This window comes from Aspergillus foveolatus (genome assembly GCF_047715535.1).
Source record: "Aspergillus foveolatus strain CBS 279.81 unplaced genomic scaffold BDW70scaffold_31, whole genome shotgun sequence".
NCBI lineage: Eukaryota > Fungi > Ascomycota > Eurotiomycetes > Eurotiales > Aspergillaceae > Aspergillus > Aspergillus foveolatus.
Genome location: NW_027396095.1, coordinates 49,300 through 69,018, shown reverse-complemented (window position 1 = coordinate 69,018; position 19,719 = coordinate 49,300). Strand labels below are relative to the sequence as shown.

Here is a 19,719-nt window from a genome sequence, read left to right as displayed (position 1 = left end):
CAGTTCTGATGTCTTATATAGCAATCCAAGTTTTGATTACTGGCGCGCATGGGCTCATTTGCTTTTGCCTTGGCTTTGATTACTGGACGCATTGCATGCATAAGGCTTGCATCTATCCAGGATAAGGCCTGTAGTTGGAGCTTAAACTGAGCCCTACATGATGAATTGGCAGCATTGAATTTCTGCGCACCTAACTTCGATAGTAGCTTGTATATAATTATTTCTGCTGTACACACGCCGCTGAGTATGATTTGATTCAATTCAGTTCCGCATCTATTGTCTCTCAGGTAGCCGCTCAGGTGTTGCTGCGCCTATCATTGAGATCCGCACGATTCTAAGCAAGGGCTGTTCTGCTGGGGAGGAGGTTGCTCGTGTCTGCAAGGAACAGATTTAGGAGTTGGACTCGTAATCATAATAGAATCATGTCCAATATGGGCTATATGGCAGACATAAACCATCAGTGTAATTGCTGATGCGGGAAAGGAGGACATTAATTCGCTAGAATGTATCAAAAATCAAGACCCAGGGCTGCTCTCGCATCTCTCTATAACTGTAGAAATAGTGCTACGCAGGAACAAACGGACTCTCTATCCCTTGTTCACGGGCGTTGAGCTCGAGACTGTGCCGCAAGGGATGACGCCTTCAGAAGGGAGAACTAGTAAAGGCATTGTGTTGCATCGCTATCAAGTGCACGAGTCTTTGAGCTCTAGCTCTACAGAACACAATAAACAATCAGAGCTTGCTCTGCGGCGTTGCCGTGTACAACGACTTCGACCGGTTCAGAGCCTCGTCCGCCTCCTTCTCAATCCGAGAAAGCAACACGGCGCACGTGGGAATGTCATGGATGAGGCCGATGACCTGGCCGGCTGTCCAGACCTGCAAAGACATTAACCTTTGTTCCTTTTTTCTGAAGAGGAAAGGTTAACGGAAAGAAAGAGAACATACCCCAAAGTTGACATCGCCGTTCAAGAACACCTCCCTCCCCCTCTTCCCACTAACAAACGGCGCAATCTCCGCAAACTCCCCAGACTTGCTCTCCTTCTCAACCTTGAGCGCCTGCTTGGTCACTTCATTTGAAAACAGCCGCGTTGTGTTCTTCCACCGTCGCATCACAAGGGCCGTGTCCGTCTCCTCGGCATCCACGATCGCCTGCTTCACCTTCTGATGAATTGGCGCCTCGACTGTACACATGAACCGAGTCCCCATGTTGATCCCCTCTGCACCGAGCGCCAGCGCCGCGGCCAGCCCATACCCGTCTGCGAACCCGCCAGAGGCAATGAACGGCACGCCGAGTTCCTGTCTCGCACGGTTAAGAAGGATGAAGTTCGTGATATCGTGCTCTCCCACGTGCCCTGCACATTCAAAACCATCGATTGACAGGAAATCAACACCCAGCTTAACAGCCGACTTGGCGTGTCGGATCGTCGTGCATTTGTGCAGGATTGTGATGTTTGCGGCCTTGAGTTGCCGGATGACAGGGCCAGGGTTGTTGCCTGCTGTTTCGACGATCTTGATCCCCTCATCGATTATCACTTGTGCGTAGGCACCGTAGTCGGGGGGCACTAGGGCGGGTAGGAGGGTCAGGTTAACGCCGAAGGGGTTCTTCGTCATGGAGCGGCATTTGCGAATTTCCTTGCGCAAGTCTTCGGGAGTTGGTTGGGTGAGGGCAGTGAGCTGGGGTAAGTCAGTCTTTGCTCGCTGGAGACTGCCATGTGTTCGTGAAGGCTGCACAACGTACAATTCCAAGACCACCGGCATTGCTGACGGCTGCTGCGAGCTCAGCGTATCCCACCCATTGCATGCCACCCTGAACGACAGGAACTAGACTGGTCAGTATTTGCTGGTGCGGTGAAAGGGGGGGCTTTACCTTTGATCCCCAGCGCTCTGGTTAATGCAGTGTTGAAACCCATTGTGCCAGTTTTGCGAAGAGCAAGAAGATGATGATGATGATGCTTAGAAAAATAAAGTCTATACAGTGGACGCTCGCAGAAATAGTTGGAACAGTCGCTATAAGACAGACAAGTGTAATAAGACGAAACGTGCGGTTCTAAGGGAGACTGCCGCGGACCTCTGCTGCTGCGACTGAGGGGACGAGGAGTTGCCGAGGTCTGGCTGTGGAGGTCGGCCCGACCAGCATGATTTGTCTTGAGCGGTCGGTACGCGGTAGAATTAGGCAGAGCAATAGGGTCAGTTCATCTATACGATATTCTGGAGCCACTGGGAGGTCAGATGGTCCGGATGGCATGTTGAAGCTGGCTTTGTCGAGGTAGTGGTGACTCTACTGGCTTGCATGTGATTGTCGCCGTAGATGCACCTGACTCCACTACGTTGTCATGGGTAGAGACAACATCGTCATCTAGATCAGGAATGTTATAGGAAATGGCAGTAAGAGGATAAGCTATGTAGCCATAACATAAACCAATGCTGCCTAGATAATATAACGCCGTCTATGCTGTACGTGATGACCGAACTTTCCTATCTAGTCCATCATAGTCCATCATCCATCATTTACTGCCCTGTTGGCTCGCGAGCCACGCCTCATGTAGCTTCTTCTGTCGTTCCCAGTCCTTGCGCAGTTTCTTCGAGCGACTCTTAGCAATCTCTTCGCCCGCCGCATCGCGAGTCGGGAGACCTTCCTCGTCCCACGCGCTGTACTCGTTCGTCCGGAACATTTCCAGATGGCTCAGCTTCCCCTTCTCCAGCTTCTTTAGCGCCTCCTTCTCTTTTACCTCTCGCTCACGCTGTTTTTGCAGTGCCTGAGCAGCCTTCTCCTCACGCGCTTGGATAAGATCGCGGCTTACGGGGCGAACGATGGCAGGAAGGTTCTCTCTGTCCTCAAGGTAGACACCAAGGTCGAACAGATCAACATCTCGGAGGCGGTCGCAGAGCGCAAGGACCTCCTTTCCGAGGTCTGTGGAGTTTTGTAATGACGATATCTTGGTGCGGAAATTAGACACCACGGTGGCGTACGGCTGAGTATTTTCTGTTGCTGCCTCTGGGATGGCTTCTTGTTCGACAATCTTCGAGATCTCGCCCGCGTTGAGCGTTTTGGCTCGCGCAGACTGTCGCAATGCATCACGCATGGCCGAAAGCGGATACAGGAACGGCTTAGCTTCTTCAGGAACGTCAATGCCGCTCCATCCGATCTCATGCGAGGCAGCAGGCGTCTGGCCGTTGAGACCAAGCATGTTGACCATGTAAGTTACCCAGCGAGCAACTGCCTCGACGTCCTTCGGGTTCAGCGTCGATTTATCAGCGATGTTGTATTTGGTGATAAGCTCAGATATCGTGTTCATCATGCCAGGAGTGTTGAATGAATCGCAGAGTTGCTCGTGCACGGCCGACTTGGCTGCCTCTAAGGCTTCGGCAAGGGTGGTGTCTGTACTCGAAGCGGGCCCCTGAAGAGTTGCAGGGTCTTTTACCCTAATGAAGAAGTTGTTCAACTTATCTTCCCACGAGTTACCGGCGCTGACAAGCTCGTCGGTAATCTCGATACCGTCTTTCCATCCGCCAAGAAGAAATACGATTCTCAGACTGCGCGGAGTCCACTCCTTCCTCTCTAGTGCCTCACGGATAGTTGTAAAATTCTTCAGGGACTTGGACATCTTAGACCCTTGGATTGACAAGTGACCCATGTGCAGGAAGTAGTTGACCCACTGGTCACCATGAGAGTGCCAGTACGCCTCGCTCTGCGCCAGTTCGTTGTCGTGGTGAGGGAACGCAAGGTCGATACCTCCGGAGTGAATATCCATGTGCTTGCCCAGACGGGCGGACGCCATTGCCGAACATTCGATATGCCATCCCGGTCGGCCTCGCCCCCAGGAACTCGACCAGCTCGGCTCACCAGGCTTCGAGGACTTCCATAGAGCAAAGTCGGACTTGGAACGCTTTTCAGTGGTTTTATTTGCCAATGATCCCTCTCCTTCAGCGAGTAGCTTATTGTCCGAGCGGCTCCAGGGCTCAAGTCGCGCGTACGGGAACCCGGCCGCCTCAAATGCATTAATATCAAAGTATACTGAGCCGTCCGCTGAGACGTAACCAAACTTGTTTTCAACGATCTTCTCGACGAAGTCGGCAATCTCCTGCCCGTACTCAGTCACCCTAGTTAACTCGTCCGGTCGAAGCACGTTCAAGTCATCCATGTCCTTCATGAACCGCTCCTCATACTTTCGCGTAAGCTTCGTGAAGATCGAATGGTCGTCCGCGTCGATCGAGGACCCCTCGAGAGCATCTAGGTACGGAAGCAAAAGGTCTTGCGCATCGGTGTAGAAGCGTTCGGGGAAGGACCCTTGCGCGGACTTGTCAAGCTTCTCCGCCTCCACAATGACGTTCGCTGCTGATGACACTGTCTTGATGTGCATTTTGACCTTGGCTTCATCATCACCGGCCTTCTCATTACCCGGCAGAGGCCCCCCATTCAAAATCACCGCATAAGCCTTCTCCACCTCCTTGGAATAATCAGACGGAGAAAGCTCGGGACTCAATAGCGGCAGGTTCTTCTTCAAGTAAGCGGCGTATGCCTTCTTCGCAACATCGAGAACCTCGTCGTCGACCGTAGGATGCGCCGTCGCGAACTTTGTGAACAAGTGCTGTTGTCGTGCTCGGAGGATGATCTGAACGCCGTTAACCTAATACCGTCCCAAATCGACAACGTGTTATACCTTATCATCGACATCAGTTATGTTCATAACAAAATGTACGTTGAACTTGAAGTAATCGCGCATGATACGCCGGATGATGTCCGTGCTGACATAGTTCCTGGCATGTCCAAGATGCGCATCGTCGTAGACTGTTGGTCCGCACGCATACCAGGTCACTTTCTTCCCCTGAGGGTCGATCGGAATGAACGGCGTCTTCGACTTGGTGAGGGAATTGTAGACTTTCAGCGAAGGGAGCGATTGCGCTTCAGGGTGAGCAGTCGGCTGGCGCCATGCTGGCTGCTCGCGCGCGGTAGCCATGAATCTAGTAAGAACCGATAGCTGAGAGAAAAGAACCGGCCGGGGGGATAAAAGGGACGAAAGAAGGCGAAGATGCCGGAGGGGGAGGAGGGGCATCAAGATGAAAACAAAAGAGTGGGGGATCCAAGGGCCTGAGCAATAATAGAGGGGTCGAGCATCAAAAGACTACTAAGAGTCATCCTTTCCTTGATTGGCGGCCTGAGAATTGAGGAACGAACAGATCCAGAGTATATACAAGGCGGTGTAATATCCTCGAATCAGAGAGCTTACACGCTCTGCGACCCTGAGCCCTAACTTGCAGCCGAATGCGGACTAGTGGGGAAGATTCCGTCTAGATCTTTTAGATATCCATCGCGGAGAGAACGCAGAGCTCTATTACAGCCTGAGTACGGCATTTACGAACTTCTCTGCGGCATTCCAGCTATCGCGGCGATCCAGAATGCCATCTCCCTTCCTAACTCCAAGCGCCCACTCCCAGCTGGACCAGCTCGCCCTCCTCCATCTCCGCCGCGACAATACCATCCCGGCCATCCTCCGACTCCATGATGAGGAAAACCTAGGCTACAAAGAAGGGAACGTGACAAACACACGATTCGGCTCGTTCCCACACAGCACTCTTTTTGACAAACCATGGGGCTCCCAAATTATAGCTTCCAAAGTCGACACTGGCTCCCGCGGCCGCGCCCAACTCAAAAAGCGCAAAGCAAACCAGCTCGATTCCGCCAGCGGCACTGGCGGCGATGAAGATGGCGCTGACAGCAGCAAACCAACACGCGAGGCACCCGTCGCTGCAGCAAGCGGCTTCCTCCACATCCTCTGCCCAACCCCCGAACTCTGGACGGCGTCTCTCCCGCATCGCACGCAAGTTGTCTATACCCCCGACTACAGCTACGTCCTGCACCGGCTCGGCGTGCGGCCAGGCTCAACGCTCATTGAAGCCGGCGCTGGAAGTGGTTCTTTCACACACGCCGCTGTCCGCGCCGTCTTCAACGGATACCCAGAGATTACACCACCACCGGCAAAGCGCCGCCGCCGTCTAGGCAAAGTATGCAGCTTTGAGTTCCACGCGCAACGTGCGGGAAAGATTCGCGATGAGATCCGCGAGCACGGTCTCGACGGCCTCGTTCAAGTAACCCACCGCGACGTCTACCAGGACGGATTCCTCCTCAATGACTCCGACGGTAAACCATCCACATCCCCTAAGGCAAACGCTATTTTCCTTGATCTGCCCGCCCCCTGGCTCGCGCTCAAGCATCTCGTCCGTAACCCGCCGTCCGGCGCAGATTCACCCCTCGACCCGAATACGCCTGCCCACATCTGCACGTTTTCGCCATGTATGGAACAAGTTCAACGAACTATCAGCGCGCTGCGCCAGAACGGCTGGCTGCATATTTCAATGGTTGAGCTGCAGCACCGCCGGATAGAAGTGAAGCGCGAGAAGACGGGGTTAGAGTTCGAGGGCGTCCGTGGCGCAAATGTGTTCCCGCGAAACATCGATGATGCGGTTCAGAAAATGCGCGTCGTCGAGCAACGATCTATCCGGTTTCGCGATGTAGTAGGCCAAGTCGAGCAGGATCAAGATCAACACGACGACAGCACAACGCAACGGCAGCAATCGCAAACACAAACATCCTCAGAACTACCTACCTTTATACCGCCTACCCACTACAAGGATATCCCGCCCTACGCACAAGGTCGTCTCGTGCACCGATCTGAACCCGATTTGAAGACACATACGTCGTACCTCGTTTTCGCGGTCTTGCCACGCGAGTGGAGTGAAGAGGACGAGCGTAAATGTGTGGAGAAATGGCCGAGTCAGACTGTGGATGAGGAGGCGGCGCAGCCTGCTAAGGCGAAGAGTCGGAGGCAGATGAAGAAAGAGGCAAAGGCGGCCGCAGGGGGTGTGAATAAAGCTGAGGAGGCGAATAAGAATGAAAATGAAGGGTAGGAATGGACTAGATTTGGTCTATCACATGAATAAAGTAATATGGCTTCAGCGACTCTCCAGTGTACGTGTCGGTTACCCTGTGTTCCCAATTTAGACGTAGCAATGACAGTAGGGTGAGATTCGGCTTATTTAGTCCAAATCATAACGGAGGTAAAAGAGCTTTGAGGTTACGGCATGATAGCCTGGCAGTCAATGTACGTTCTTGTCATGCACGCAGAAAACATATCTATATACAGCATATCAAAGGGATATCTCGTAAAATACAGTTCCACTGCTCCGCTTGATCAGTGCGCTGCGGCGGACCAACGCTTTTTCAGAGGTAGAAATCGACCAGCAACAATGTATACTTGTAGTAAATGCAGACGAATGTGGGTAATAGTACGCAAAAGAGCAAGAGCGTTACAGATTATTCTCGGCCTTGAACTTATCCCAGGCTTCGTTTAGCACGCCGAACACGGCACCGGCTATCATGCGCTGTTCTGTTGTGGCATCAGTTGGTATCTAAGACGCTGGTTAGTTACGCTCACTCGATGCGACATAAGAATGGTATTACGGCATACCTTGTCAGGATGCACTTTGGCAATACCCTTCATGTACTGGATCTTGACTTTGTTCGGCATGATTAGCTCGGACATGTTAATCTTCTTCCAATTGGCCTCAGGCCACAGGACTGTGTCCAGACTGCCCAGGAGTGCACGAAGATTGTCTTGTTTGCCGCTCTTCCACGCTGCCAGACGTGCATCAACGCTCTCTGTCAGAGCAAACTTCTCCTCGTCGCTACGTTCAGCAGCCTGATTAGCTTCCCGGAGACGATTCACGGCGTCGAAGGATGATGCTGATTTGGTTGCAGACGGCGCATCCTGGAGTTCGTCCAGGGCGGATGTTTTCTTCTTGGGCGCCGGGGCCGCGGGTCGTCGTGAAGGAGCCGTTGGCTTCGGCGCGGGCTTGCTGATACCTGCGGCCTTTTCGCAGCGGTTGCGGCCTTGGATACTCGTGCTTCCGCCATGGCCGTTCTCCACGGCCAACTTCCATATCTGTGCGGCGTCCGCCCATTTCTCTAACTGCTCCAAGGCTTCTGCTTTGCGCATCAAGGCCTTACCGTAGAAATCCTTCATTGGCTTATGGGGCTCGCCATTACAGAGATCGATGCTTTCTGTTTCGCCTTTTGCAGGACCAACCAATTCTAGGATGGAGTCTGCGTCGCTGATTGCTATTTTTGGTTCGCCAATCTTCAGAGCGGTCATCGCACGATTACTGCGGATGATGATCACAATAGGATGCTTGTCAGGTAGAGCTGTAAGGGCATTTGTGAATGCCTCATGAGCAACCGCGTAGTCGCCTCTCTTGTAGGCTTCGGCTGCCTTCTCCCGCTGAGCGTGTGCACTTGCAAGGGCACTTTGTGAAACCTGCGGTATAACTCGAGGCGGAGCCTTTGGCCGCGTAGGCAGAGAAGTAGACGGCGGTTGCTGCGGGGGGTTTGGCGTCGCGGCACTCTGTGGAATTGAAGAGTTGAACAAATCAATGCCCGGGCTGGAGGCTTGCTGGGCTGACGATTGAGCAACTGGCCGTTTCCTCCGCGCTGGGCTAACGTATGCCTGTGCGGACTGCTCTTCAGCTGCAAACCTTGACAACCGGGACCTTACATCTCTGGGCTCTGATGTAGACTGTTGCCGCATGAAGGCAGGCTGTTGCACACGCTTCTCGCCACTTTCTTGTCGCCGATGATCGCTCCCTGCACGAGGAGCTGGCCCCTCGTCGACACGTGTAGGGTTACGGCGGGGCCGCGGTGGACCGCCCGATTCGAGCAAAAGAGCCTCGTCCGTCAGATCATTGCGGGCTGGCTGCGGTTGAGCGCGTCCCCTAGGAAGAACTTCAGAATTAGAAGCCTCTCGCATCCATTTTGGCTGACTCGGATCGTGATCGGAGTTGAGTTCGTTGACTACTTGCTGCATCTTCTTGCTGCCGGTTTTCCAAAGTGAATTTGCTGTCTTCAGGAAACTGGTGCCGAGATTGGCAGCGATCTGGGACGGATCCATGTCCTTAGAAGAAGGCGAACGGGATTCATTACGACTCTTGGGTGTGTGCGAGCGCTCAGGCTGCATCCAAGAGGGCATATCTCGACCTGGTCTCTGCGCAGACTGATTGGAACGGCGATCAATGGGAGTTGATCTGTTCTGGGATTTTTGCCGGGACTCTTCATGCGCCTGAGTGAGAAGGATACTAACGGCAGCCTGCACATCAGTACCAGACGAAGTCATTCTAAGAGCCTGGCTAGCTTTGTCCGCGGGGAAGCCCATGTCGACGAGTTCCGCGATGGCACGATCCATCCCGTTCGTTGGTTTAGGCGAAGCACGGTGTGGGCTATCAGCTCTGGGGGAATCCTTTGGAGGGGCTGGCGGTGGAAGCTCGGAAACGGGCTTGCTTAGCAAGCCCAGGAAGTCATCGTCGTCGTTTTGAGATGGCAGGGGAGAAGCCTGCGATCTGGGCTTCAGCTGATTGAGACCAAACGGATCGTCGTCATCATTGAAAGACATATCATTACTCGGCGGTAAAGTACTCGGTTTGTTGGCGCTTTGTGACTCGCTTGTAGGTACCTTCAGGGATGGGCTGGGACTCGGAACTGGAAAGTGGGTGGATGCATCCACGGGTGCCGAGGCGTTGAAGGCGGCGAGAAGATCGTCCTCGTCCGGGGAGGCCGTGTCGTTTCGCGAGGGTGCTGTACTAGACGCAAACGGATTGTTGCTCCCTCCTTTCTCCAAGTTGTCCCAGAATTGAGCGTTCTGCCCTCCATACTGTGCTTCCAGGCGTGCGCGGTTCTCGGCTTCTTTCCTGGCCTTCTCCTCTTGTAATCTTTTTTGTTGTTCAATAAGAGGAAGATTCTTGGTCGTATTCGAAGACCCAAAGGATACTAGGTTTGCAAAACTGTCGCCGCTGGGGGTGGCAGGCTTCGAAGGGGGGTTCGATAGTCCGGACGAGGCGGAGAGGGGAGTAGATCGGCCTGAGGCGTTTTGGGGTCTCACGGCTGGAAACAGATAACTGGAGCCCATCGGCGGAGGCTTGGGGACATCGCTAGAGTTGTTGGAGCTCCAACTGAGGCCGTTCAGGTCATCCATTGTTTATGCGTGCTTCAATGGTTTGGACAATTTGGCACTTCCGACGGCGAAGGAACTGAGGTTCAGCTCACCACTAAGGGTCAATCCGAGCGGCGCTAATATATGTGCAGTCTAAGAGTAAGATGTTGACATTACAAAGGTCGCTTCAATGAAAAAGACTGAATTCATAAACATTGGATGCTGTCAATAACTCTTCCCCTGGAGCGTCATGGGCGACTATGTGGCTCATGGTGAGTGCTTGCGTGACCGCCCTGCTGATAGAGAGCATTCTGCCGTAGCTGGCTTACCGCCTGGAAACTGTCACGTGGATGGTGACTGTTATTGAGGTACGGAGCCAAGCCACTGAACGAGAAACACTGAGCGTTCAGAGGACCATTAAAGAGACCCAGAAAGGCCAGGATGCATCATTTAACATTGAGCTTATATCGGACATGTCCAGTCCGAGCGAATATCAATAGACAGTGAATTATCCACTTCGCAAGAGACCCTTCCAGCCCTGGGGAATATGCATGAAACTACCTGCAGGGCGCCTGTTATCTTCCGTCACAATGAGGCGCATGAGGTCCGACGCTTTAAGGCGATACAACCAAACTACTCCGCAAATTTCAAGGCTAGGTCCCAAAATCGATATTGGAGAAAGTCCCAAGCTCAATACTCCAAGATGATCGATGACTCGAGTCCGCACTCCGTCTAGGCTTCTGGCAGTGGCTTCGGGCTTCCAGACTTCAGGTATCGGGCGCAGGTGGAGACGAGAGGTTGAATCATCAGGCTTGGACTACTACTACCAACAGATTGAATCTGATTTTTATGAAGTGATGAGGGGCGGACCGAGCATGGACCATTCTGGATCGTGGATGCAGCCCTTTTTAATCATATCTCAGCGGCAGCAGCCAGCAGCCAATATATTCCAGCCACCCGGACCCGGTCGGATATGTCAGTTCTCATTTCCGGCTCAATGATAGCACCGAGAAGCTTGCTGTACGGAGCACGGAGCATCAACGGCGCATTTCCATCTCGATTATCGTTCAGGGATGTGACGGGCTGTGAACAAGGGTACGAGACCTGTTCCATACCGAAGAAACTCCGTAACAGAATCGAATACGATAAGCTCCTGAGAACCAAAATAGCGTTGAACCTTCCTCGAAACCATCTGAAGGGAAAGTGTCTGGTAGTGCTGCGCGTAAGAGCCATGAGGGCAATCTTCCACGAGCCATGAAGGTCAAACGGGCGCGCCAAAGAGCGCGGAGAGCGGCGGGTGGAGCCACCACGCAGATTATTGTCGCTAGTGGCACGCTCTGACTGGCTTGGGCTCCCAAACTTTAAAGATGAAACCACTCCGGCCGACCCAGCATTCTGGCCAGGGGGGCAGTCTCCCGTCTACGGTCTCCCGCACTGGCCATCTCGACTTCTAGACGGCCGCTCCTCCGTCCTGAGACGGGGAGGGAAGTCCTACGAAGAGATAGAAAGCAAAATGAGGGGAAATCGGAGAATGCCTCGCGGTAACGCCTTGCAATTGCCGTATCTTGTCGTGCTCCGAACTTCTGAGCTCTCCTGCTGTCAAAAGTACAAGGTCCCAGAGTCCCAGACTGGAGCGGCGGGTGGGCCCATATTGAACTTTTCACCAGGATTCGATTTTTTGGTAACAAATGGTCCCGGTGGCTCTTCCATGTATAATGGCCCTGAACAATACTTGTACTCTGTACGGAGCACAACACAAACAATACATGCCCACTTCCCAGGTCGAGGCTGATAGTATTAATAATGGGCTGGACAGCCATCCTCCGTATGCCACCAACGTAAGTCGTCCAGCGCGGTGGAGATATAGCAGAGGATGCTATGACCATGGAATAGAGAACTTTCATCTCCCGTGCCTTGCATCATGGTGGGGAGCATCGATATTCCGCTTCACTATAGCCTATAGGCGACTCCGTATACAGTCAGTACACCACAAAAATAGATCCCATCGGGGTCTTTGCTATGTCTGTTCAGGAACCCGATGATCAACCTAGGAAGCCCGGAATTACAGCGTCGTCGGCATTGGCGTGTCGTCGTCGCAACATGGCCATGTTACCACAGTAGACGACTGTGTAATCCTGTAATAATAGATTACATGTGACGATGCTGTATCAAACGCTAGCAGTTTAGACGGCCTCCAAGCTCCCCACCTCCCGACTCCGAGCCTCGACGAACGGACGAGTTATAACCAGCTAACACCGTCGTCTAACGGACCTGCCCTTTTGTGCTCGACAACTGTTGGAACTTGCGCGAACCTCCTTTTCGCCCCGGCCATGTTTTCTTAATTCGCTTCCCCCTCCAGTCTGGTCCGACCGACCGCCCCGCTTCGATTTCTGCCACCATTCAGGTACCACCACCCTAGCCCTCTTCCCTCCATCCATTCTTGCTTTTGGACCCTTCATTGTTCCAATTCTCTTCCCCTCCTTCCGCTTGCCTTCCTCTCTCTTTCTGATTATTGCCTGAAAAGGATCCATTCCGAGGCATGGGAACGGTGTAAAAGTTCTGCCGAGCGGAAAAGCTATCTGAAGGAATCCCATCCAGCGGGCAGCTCTGCAGATCATTATCTTTTCTGTATCTCCCCTCCCCTCTCCTGGCTGAGTTTGGTTGTGCTGTTCTGAGTTGTGAGGCGATACGAGCAAACCCACTAACTCGGCTGCTCCCTTTTAGCCCGTCCAGCCTCTTCAGCCTCTTTGCCTCCTCTTCAGGACAAACAATCCATTGTCCTCCTGTTCTCAAATTCGTCGCCCCCGTTCTCTCTCGCACTGACCTCTTCACGCCTCCGCCATGGGTATCTTCAAGCGCAAGGACTCCAAGAATTCCATTCAAGAGCAAAAAGACGATCGTGATTCTTTCGTTTCCGTCAACAGCGCTCGGACTTCCAATGCATCCTTGCGATCCCCCGGCTACAAGGGAAGCGGGCTGCCCTCTTCCATCCCTGAGCTGTCAATCGCTGGCCCACCGGATCCAGCCCTAGATCCAGCAGCCTACCTACGCAGCATCCATGCCGTTCGACAGAGATCACACATTATTCTCAGAAAGGCAAAGAGGAATCAACTTAATCATTTCGATGTTGACATGACCAAGTTCGCCGAAACGGCGTCGTATGTGGTGTCCATTATCAAGGTGAGCCGACACCCTATTACTGCTGCAACCCCTCCGCATGTAGGGGTTGTGTCATCTTCTTCGTATGCTCACAGTCTCTTGCCTCCGATCTAGAGAGACTACGCGCCCGATTACTCGTCGATTCCTCCTCATGGCCGTTGGCAACATTTTGACGTGGGTGGAAGACCCCGCGTCAACCAATTGCTTCAGTCCTGGCCCAGTACTATTGACGCTCAGGAACGCACTCGACGATTGATCGATCTCTTCGTAGTGTCGGTGCTTCTGGACGCCGGTGCAGGCAACAAATGGTCCTACAAGTCCAAGGAGTCCGGGAAGGTCTACTCGCGCAGCGAGGGACTTGCGGTAGCCACGCTGGAGATGTTCAAGAGTGGGCTTTTCAGCAGCGACCCTACGGAACCCTGCCAGGTAGATGGAGCGGGGCTGAAGAAGATCAATGTTCAGGTGTTGGCCAAAGCATTTCAGCACTCAGAGACGAACCCACTTGCCGGTATTGAAGGTCGCGCTGGGCTTCTCATCAGGCTTGCGGATGCACTTAACCACCAAGACTTCTTCGGTGTGGATGCAAGGCCAGGAAACATGCTTGGTAAGACTGGCAGGTGCGTCGGACTTTGATGATGCAAAGCTAACTTAGGCAGACTACCTCCTTTCACACCCTTCTACATTAGCTTCATCAGTGCCTATCGTTCCTATTACGACATTGTGGACGGTTCTCATGGACGGCTTCGCTTCAATTTGGCCTCCCTCTCGGACTAAAATTGATGGCTTGTCCATTGGCGACGCCTGGCCGTGCTCCGCACTTCCTCGATCCCCTCCAGCAAATGCTTGGGAAAGCATTGTCCCATTTCACAAGCTCACCCAATGGTTGTGCTATTCGATCATGGTTCCGATGTCGAAACTTATGAAGATCCACTTTGCTGGCGCTGAACTCCTAACTGGACTCCCCGAATATCGGAATGGCGGTCTCCTAATCGATCTGGGGCTGCTGACTCTCAAGCCGGCTGACCTTGAGCGGGGACTTGCAGCCTACAGAGACAATGCGCAGATCAAAGGGCAGCCTAGCATGGAAGTCGTGCCTCTTTTCTCCGCCGATGATGATGTGGTGGTAGAATGGCGAGCACTCACTGTCGGCTTTTTAGATGACCTCCTGGAGGAGGTTAATGGGCAGCTGGGCTTGCTTGGAGAAGACCAATTGACACTGGCCCAGATGCTTGAGGCCGGAACATGGAAGGTGAATATGATATTGTGCATTTTTTTTCCCTCGAACTTATCTTGCTAACAGATGAATCCAGGGTGGCCGTGAAATCGCCGAAGTTTCGCGGCCGAACACAAAAGAGCCGCCTATCATGATCCGCTCCGACGGTACCGTATTTTGATTTACAACTCATTCCTGCATTCTTGCCAAACTTCCGTTTAGATACCAGGCGCCAGCGTGATGTTAGAATAGCTGGTGGTCATTTACGAAGTTTAACGACCACGGTCCATGTGTACGCTTTTTATCCTTTTTTCAACCTTTCAACCACTTTGTCTTCGCTATTCCCCCACTTCAGTTCATATTCCCCGCTTCATTTTCTATCTTCTTGAATCTATGCACTATTAGTGTAAATAACTTATTTTCGGCGAGTTGTATTCTTGTATACTCCTTCAGAAACCGAGGCAAGAATGGTGGCTTTGCTAATTTCGGACGGATCTGGCGGCAGCGACACCTTGGGACTAGGTTGTGATAGCCAATAATAATAGCTCTTTCAGATCAAAAAAGCATACACAGTACAGGAATCCAGGTTATTGAGGTCTCCTTAGAGCTGGAGTTGGTAGGCATAGGGATTATACACGTGACGTCTGCGGAACATAGTTGGACCGACAGCGCGATGATATGACGAGGCTGGTCCTGTGATCCTCCTCCAACTTATGCAAAGCTGACCTGCGCTTCCTCTTGACCGAGCTGGTGCACTTGGGCTTTGACTTCTCAATGCCAATGGAAACAAGGAGCATCGGATGCTGAACTTACCCCCTGCGAGAGCTGTTTCCCTCTTGGATGGCAGCTGCGGGGTACCGGTTGAACTAAAGCAACATCTCCAATTGAGTGAGCAACGATGGATGGCCGGAAAAAAAAGAGAAAGGTCCTCTTGATGGGCAAGAGTGGCTCAGGGAAATCGTCTATGCGGTCGATTATATTTAGCAATTATGTTGCCAAAGACGTACGGCGGTTAGGTGCGACGATTGATGTTGAGCATAGCCATGTCAAGTTCATGGGGAACCTGACTTTGAATCTCTGGGATTGTGGAGGGTGAGTCTAGCTTGCCTTGATGATCAGCTGTATGCAGTCGTAAACGGCCTGCTAATTCAGTTTCTGCGCAGACAAGATGCTTTCATGGAGACCTACCTCGCCTCGCAACGAGGGAACATCTTCTCCGACGTCGCAGTCCTAATATACGTCTTCGACATCGAATCGCGTGAGGTCGAACGCGACCTCGACACATATATGGCCATAATTGCCGCATTAAGAGAATACAGCCCCCACGCCTACGTTTTCTGTCTTGTCCACAAGCTCGACCTCATTCAAGCCGAGCACCGCCAACGCATCTATGAGGAGCGTTCCGCGCTCATCCGCAGCCGCACAGAACACTTCACGATCGACACCTTCGGGAGCAGCATCTGGGACCAGTCCTTGTACAAGGCCTGGGCTGGCATAGTCCACAAACTCATTCCGAATCTTAGCGTTATTGAACGATTCCTGCACGCTTTTGCCAAGCGTATTGATGCTGAGGAAGTCATCCTCTTTGAGCGCTCTACTTTCCTAACAGTGACGTCTGTCTCCTCTGAAATCGGCGATTTAAACCCGATCTATGACCGACATGAACGATTATCGAATATCATGAAGGCGTTCAAGCACTGCGCTGCTCGCAATACACACACGACGCCGGCTTCGGCAGGTTTCGTTGTCATGCATACCAAAACACCTCAGTTTAATGTCTTCCTCGGCCGCTTCACGGACAATACGTACATCTTTATCGTTGTGCCACCAGGCGAGGCAGCATACAATTGTGCCGTGCTGAACACCATGCTCGCAAGAGAGGGCTTTTCTAAAGCCGCAGGTGCTGTCCACGGTGATGGCTTCCCGCTTCCTGCACCGGAGTCCCCAGATGAGTCAAATAGCAACTAACCACCACCCTGCCAAACCAGAAACCTAAGAATACCGATTCCTATTACAAACAGGGTACATTACCTCTCTCGCAACCAGTTCAGGAAACCCAAACAAGCCTTTTACTGCCTCCTCGTTGAATACCAATTAAGCTAGCGACTATCTTGTGATACCCAACCCAGCCTTACCCAGTACGATGGACATATGTATCGTTACACTCTGCAACATACACAGCATCAACAGAAGAATAAAAACAGAGTCAAATAGATAATGCAAGAGGCGTCCTGTAATAACTCAAGAAGGCCATCTACGTGCATCTTTCCAGCCCCGATCTCTGGAAGCAGATGGCCGGTATAGGGATGATTGAATATGGACAAATGTCTGCCTATCTGCCTGCAGTCTCTACCGTGTTTGGACCACTAGGTCTATGGTTTTCTTTGTTTTGCCGCTCAAATCATTCGTATCGGTAGGCGGTATACATTTGCATGACTTCAAAGATGATATGCCAAAGCATCAAGCACTACCTTATAACGCATTGCAGCAGTAGTCAAACCAGATGCAGCGGCTTTACTTTAAGCCCACAGGCGAGACACTGATATATCATGCTCGGTGCCAGGGTGTACTTTCGTAGGGGGTGCAGCAATGAATCGAAAATCATTGCTAGGGGTATTAATAAAAGCCAGCAAAGAAACGAGTACAAAAAAAGCAAAAAGGTATGGTCCATCTATTTCAATTCCAGCTCAACTACTGTATGTATAACGCGTGAAGTGATGTAGGTAGAAGGTAGAATAAAGAAAAGAGAAAAGGAAGTTGTGCATCATTGTACATCCGGCATTCGGACAGCAATATCCCCTGACTGCGTGATGTATCGGACCCAAGGCAGAGATGGATATTGTAACTATAGCAGGCACAACAATCAGCAACCGTTATTTCTTAAATTACCAAGCAGGATGAACTGATGTAAAGGAGAGTAAAGGAAAATGGGCTGAGTTGACAAACCTTCGGCTCTGTGATCTTCAAATACCGCACCTGAATTCCACTAGTTGTGAAATAGGGAATCTCAAACTTGACATTAATCGGCCTCTTCGCCTTCCCCTGCATAGTACCGCCCATACTCCCGCCAAAGCCGCCGGTCATACCGCCGCCAAGCTCGTCGTCGCCCTTGACGGAGGGGAGGCCCAGTTCTGCGCGCATAAGAAACTCCTTGCCGCCGCCGAACTGCTTTATCTTCCAAACGATGGCGGACTTTTCAGGCGCGTAGTGGACTGTGCCGATGTTTGTGCGGAAGCGAGGGGAGTCGGCATCGTCCGGGACGGGGACAAGGATTTCGACGTTGTTGGCTGTGCTGCGGCGTTTGAATTGGGCTTTGGCCTGATGTTATAGGTTAGGTATGGACTGAACGGAGGAAGAAGGGGTAAACGCACCTTCAACATGTACTCAATCCGGGAACCAGAGTGCGATTCTACCAAGCATTCAACCCAGATAAGTGGCTTGACTTGTGTGTTCAGACGGTAGCTCATTAGCTCGAACTCTCCGTCCGGCGGGATGAAGCTGATTGTGCGGTCATTCTCGAACCGAGACAGCCGGACGCATTGATGAAACTTCACATCTTCCATCTCGACGGCCTTACCCCGCGATGCCCGACCGGTCGTCTCGAACATGACCTTATCGTTCAAGCCGAGACGGAGCTCCGGCATTCCGCTCAGATAACACTTCATCTTGATAGCGCCCAGAATCTCTGACCGTAGCACGTTTCCAGTCGCGGATACGAGGAGATTGAGCGATTCAACCACATCGAGGAAAACTTCGTTCTTGCGGTAGCGGATACCTTCACTTCGCCAAGAGACTGCATTTGTGACGGCGATAGGTGGTCGGGCCTGCACTTCCAGCTTGTGTGATTCTTGTGTGATGTACCTAGCGACCAACAGTTAGCCCAACGTGCTGCAGTGTTCAAGAATAGGGTGAGGCCTACTCTTGTAGGATCTTGCTCTCTGTTGTTTGAGGGTATCCAAAGTCCATCATCTCATCGAGCAACTCGTAAATAATGACGAAGTTGTCCCGGATACTCTCCTCCTCCAGTACCTTGAAGTACTCTGTAAACACCTCCACGATCTTGTGGAGAAAGAGCAGGATTTCGGTCGCATTGGTGTTTTTCTTGGTCAAGGCGAGGATATAGAGGTTACTGTGACGGATATAGAGGTACTATAACGTGGTTAGTGCAGACAAACATAAAACATGAGCACGAGTCAGAGGCTCGTAATCCAGCATTTATCCAGACTACCCGCAATATGAGGTAGCTAAAAAGTGCTGGTACAGCGCGCACAGAACCAAATCCAATGACAATGCGGGTTGCGGGGAGAGCAGCGGGGAGCGCGACACGTAAGGGAAACCGTCGCCAGGCGCAATCACCAAACCAAACGTACATTAATTCCTTCGTGCGAGAAGCACGGAGGTACCGCAGAGCTTTCTTCTTCGGCATCACTGAGGAGAATGGGGAATTTCTCGACGGCGGACATGGGAATGTCTCCGCGATAGTTTCGGGCTAGAAGAGTCTACAAAAAGAGAGTTCGGTCAGCACGAGATGGCTTAGCTGTTTGCATTGGAGGGAAAATTGGGGTGATGGTGACTGTCTAGACTGAATTAACTTGCCTTGCCCTTCAGATCTAGGAAGAAAACCGCCGACGCCATCGCGGAGGACCGAGCAGGAGTGGAAGGAGAGGTGAAGATGGAGGTCAGGAGCTCTTGGGCGGCTTGAGGCCAGCGAATCCACTAGTCGACTAGGTAGGGAAGACAGAATGCGCTGAACCCGGGCGGAGCCGGTTGGGGAGGCAGAAAGACCGTTTATAGAAAGATTCGAGGTGAAGATCGAATTCGTGATGGCGTAGGGTACCTGGTCGTAGAACTAAATCTAGCTCGAGGGTCCTGGTACTGGTAGCCCGTCTTGGGGCATCGACGGTGTATACACCGTGGAAAGATCAAGCACAGGTAGCCAGGCAACAACGTCTACTTAAACACTTGCCACAAATCCAGTATTCAGATAATAACAAATACATACTATATATACGCTTCGACAGATCGTCTTAGACTACTAGATTTCGTCAAATGTTGCCTGTGAATAGTAGAATTGTGATCACGTGATTATTAACCAAGCAAGGTCGCCAAGATAGACTAACCCAATGAAGACTAGCCGCGTAAGATATAACCGTCGATTTTTTCCGCGATTTGATTCTTTTTTTTTTTTCTCCTTTGTACCATACGCTCCCAATAGACAGTTCAAGCTAGCATAAATCCGTTTTTGTGATTCCCGCTGCCAACTCTGGCATTCTGTTGGATTGGTGGCGGGTTGCCGTTGCTTACTTGCGATACAGTGGTGCGAAGACTATGCATCGTAGTAACGAGGGTTCCATAAGAGCTGGCCGGGTA

General features: G+C 51.9%; 7 protein-coding genes across 7 annotated transcripts; 3 read left to right on the top strand and 4 right to left on the bottom strand.

Moving 5' to 3' along the window:
• Positions 1–159: 159 nt before the first annotated feature.
• BDW70DRAFT_138009 (NAD(P)H-dependent flavin oxidoreductase) lies at positions 160–2,146 on the bottom strand. The gene is made up of 4 exons (XM_073737144.1): positions 1,868–2,146; positions 1,739–1,821; positions 946–1,674; positions 160–876 (listed from the first exon to the last, which is right to left on the bottom strand). Exons 1-4 carry the CDS (start codon positions 1,908–1,910, stop codon positions 733–735), a joined length of 999 nt encoding a protein of 332 aa, XP_073595037.1. The 5' UTR covers positions 1,911–2,146; the 3' UTR covers positions 160–732.
• A 275-nt stretch (positions 2,147–2,421) lies between these two features.
• Positions 2,422–5,086, bottom strand: BDW70DRAFT_138008 (cysteine--tRNA ligase). The gene is made up of 2 exons (XM_073737143.1): positions 4,662–5,086; positions 2,422–4,613 (listed from the first exon to the last, which is right to left on the bottom strand). The coding sequence occupies exons 1-2, from the start codon at positions 5,052–5,054 to the stop codon at positions 2,505–2,507; spliced, it is 2,502 nt and encodes an 833-aa protein (XP_073595036.1). The 5' UTR covers positions 5,055–5,086; the 3' UTR covers positions 2,422–2,504.
• A 282-nt stretch (positions 5,087–5,368) lies between these two features.
• On the top strand, positions 5,369–7,000 carry trm61 (tRNA 1-methyladenosine methyltransferase subunit GCD14; the record flags this gene model as incomplete). The annotated part of the gene is made up of 2 exons (XM_073742587.1): positions 5,369–6,902; positions 6,967–7,000. The coding sequence occupies exons 1-2, from the start codon at positions 5,398–5,400 to the stop codon at positions 6,998–7,000; spliced, it is 1,539 nt and encodes a 512-aa protein (XP_073595035.1). The 5' UTR covers positions 5,369–5,397.
• A 109-nt stretch (positions 7,001–7,109) lies between these two features.
• On the bottom strand, positions 7,110–10,229 carry BDW70DRAFT_138005 (UBA/TS-N domain protein). The gene is made up of 2 exons (XM_073737142.1): positions 7,467–10,229; positions 7,110–7,407 (listed from the first exon to the last, which is right to left on the bottom strand). Exons 1-2 carry the CDS (start codon positions 10,017–10,019, stop codon positions 7,306–7,308), a joined length of 2,655 nt encoding a protein of 884 aa, XP_073595034.1. The 5' UTR covers positions 10,020–10,229; the 3' UTR covers positions 7,110–7,305.
• Positions 10,230–12,243: 2,014 nt separating this feature from the next.
• Positions 12,244–14,912, top strand: BDW70DRAFT_138003 (URC4/urg3 family protein). Its single transcript, XM_073737141.1, has 6 exons — positions 12,244–12,381; positions 12,502–12,605; positions 12,702–13,157; positions 13,251–13,740; positions 13,793–14,385; positions 14,447–14,912. The coding sequence occupies exons 3-6, from the start codon at positions 12,819–12,821 to the stop codon at positions 14,528–14,530; spliced, it is 1,506 nt and encodes a 501-aa protein (XP_073595033.1). The 5' UTR covers positions 12,244–12,381; positions 12,502–12,605; positions 12,702–12,818; the 3' UTR covers positions 14,531–14,912.
• A 156-nt stretch (positions 14,913–15,068) lies between these two features.
• On the top strand, positions 15,069–16,520 carry BDW70DRAFT_68799 (Rag GTPase GTR1). Its single transcript, XM_073744586.1, has 2 exons — positions 15,069–15,441; positions 15,513–16,520. Exons 1-2 carry the CDS (start codon positions 15,248–15,250, stop codon positions 16,315–16,317), a joined length of 999 nt encoding a protein of 332 aa, XP_073595032.1. The 5' UTR covers positions 15,069–15,247; the 3' UTR covers positions 16,318–16,520.
• A 405-nt stretch (positions 16,521–16,925) lies between these two features.
• On the bottom strand, positions 16,926–19,204 carry BDW70DRAFT_137997 (AP-1 complex subunit mu). The gene is made up of 6 exons (XM_073737140.1): positions 18,946–19,204; positions 18,720–18,848; positions 18,269–18,498; positions 17,721–18,210; positions 17,296–17,667; positions 16,926–17,194 (listed from the first exon to the last, which is right to left on the bottom strand). Exons 1-6 carry the CDS (start codon positions 18,982–18,984, stop codon positions 17,114–17,116), a joined length of 1,341 nt encoding a protein of 446 aa, XP_073595031.1. The 5' UTR covers positions 18,985–19,204; the 3' UTR covers positions 16,926–17,113.
• Between the last annotated feature and the right edge of the window lie 515 nt (positions 19,205–19,719).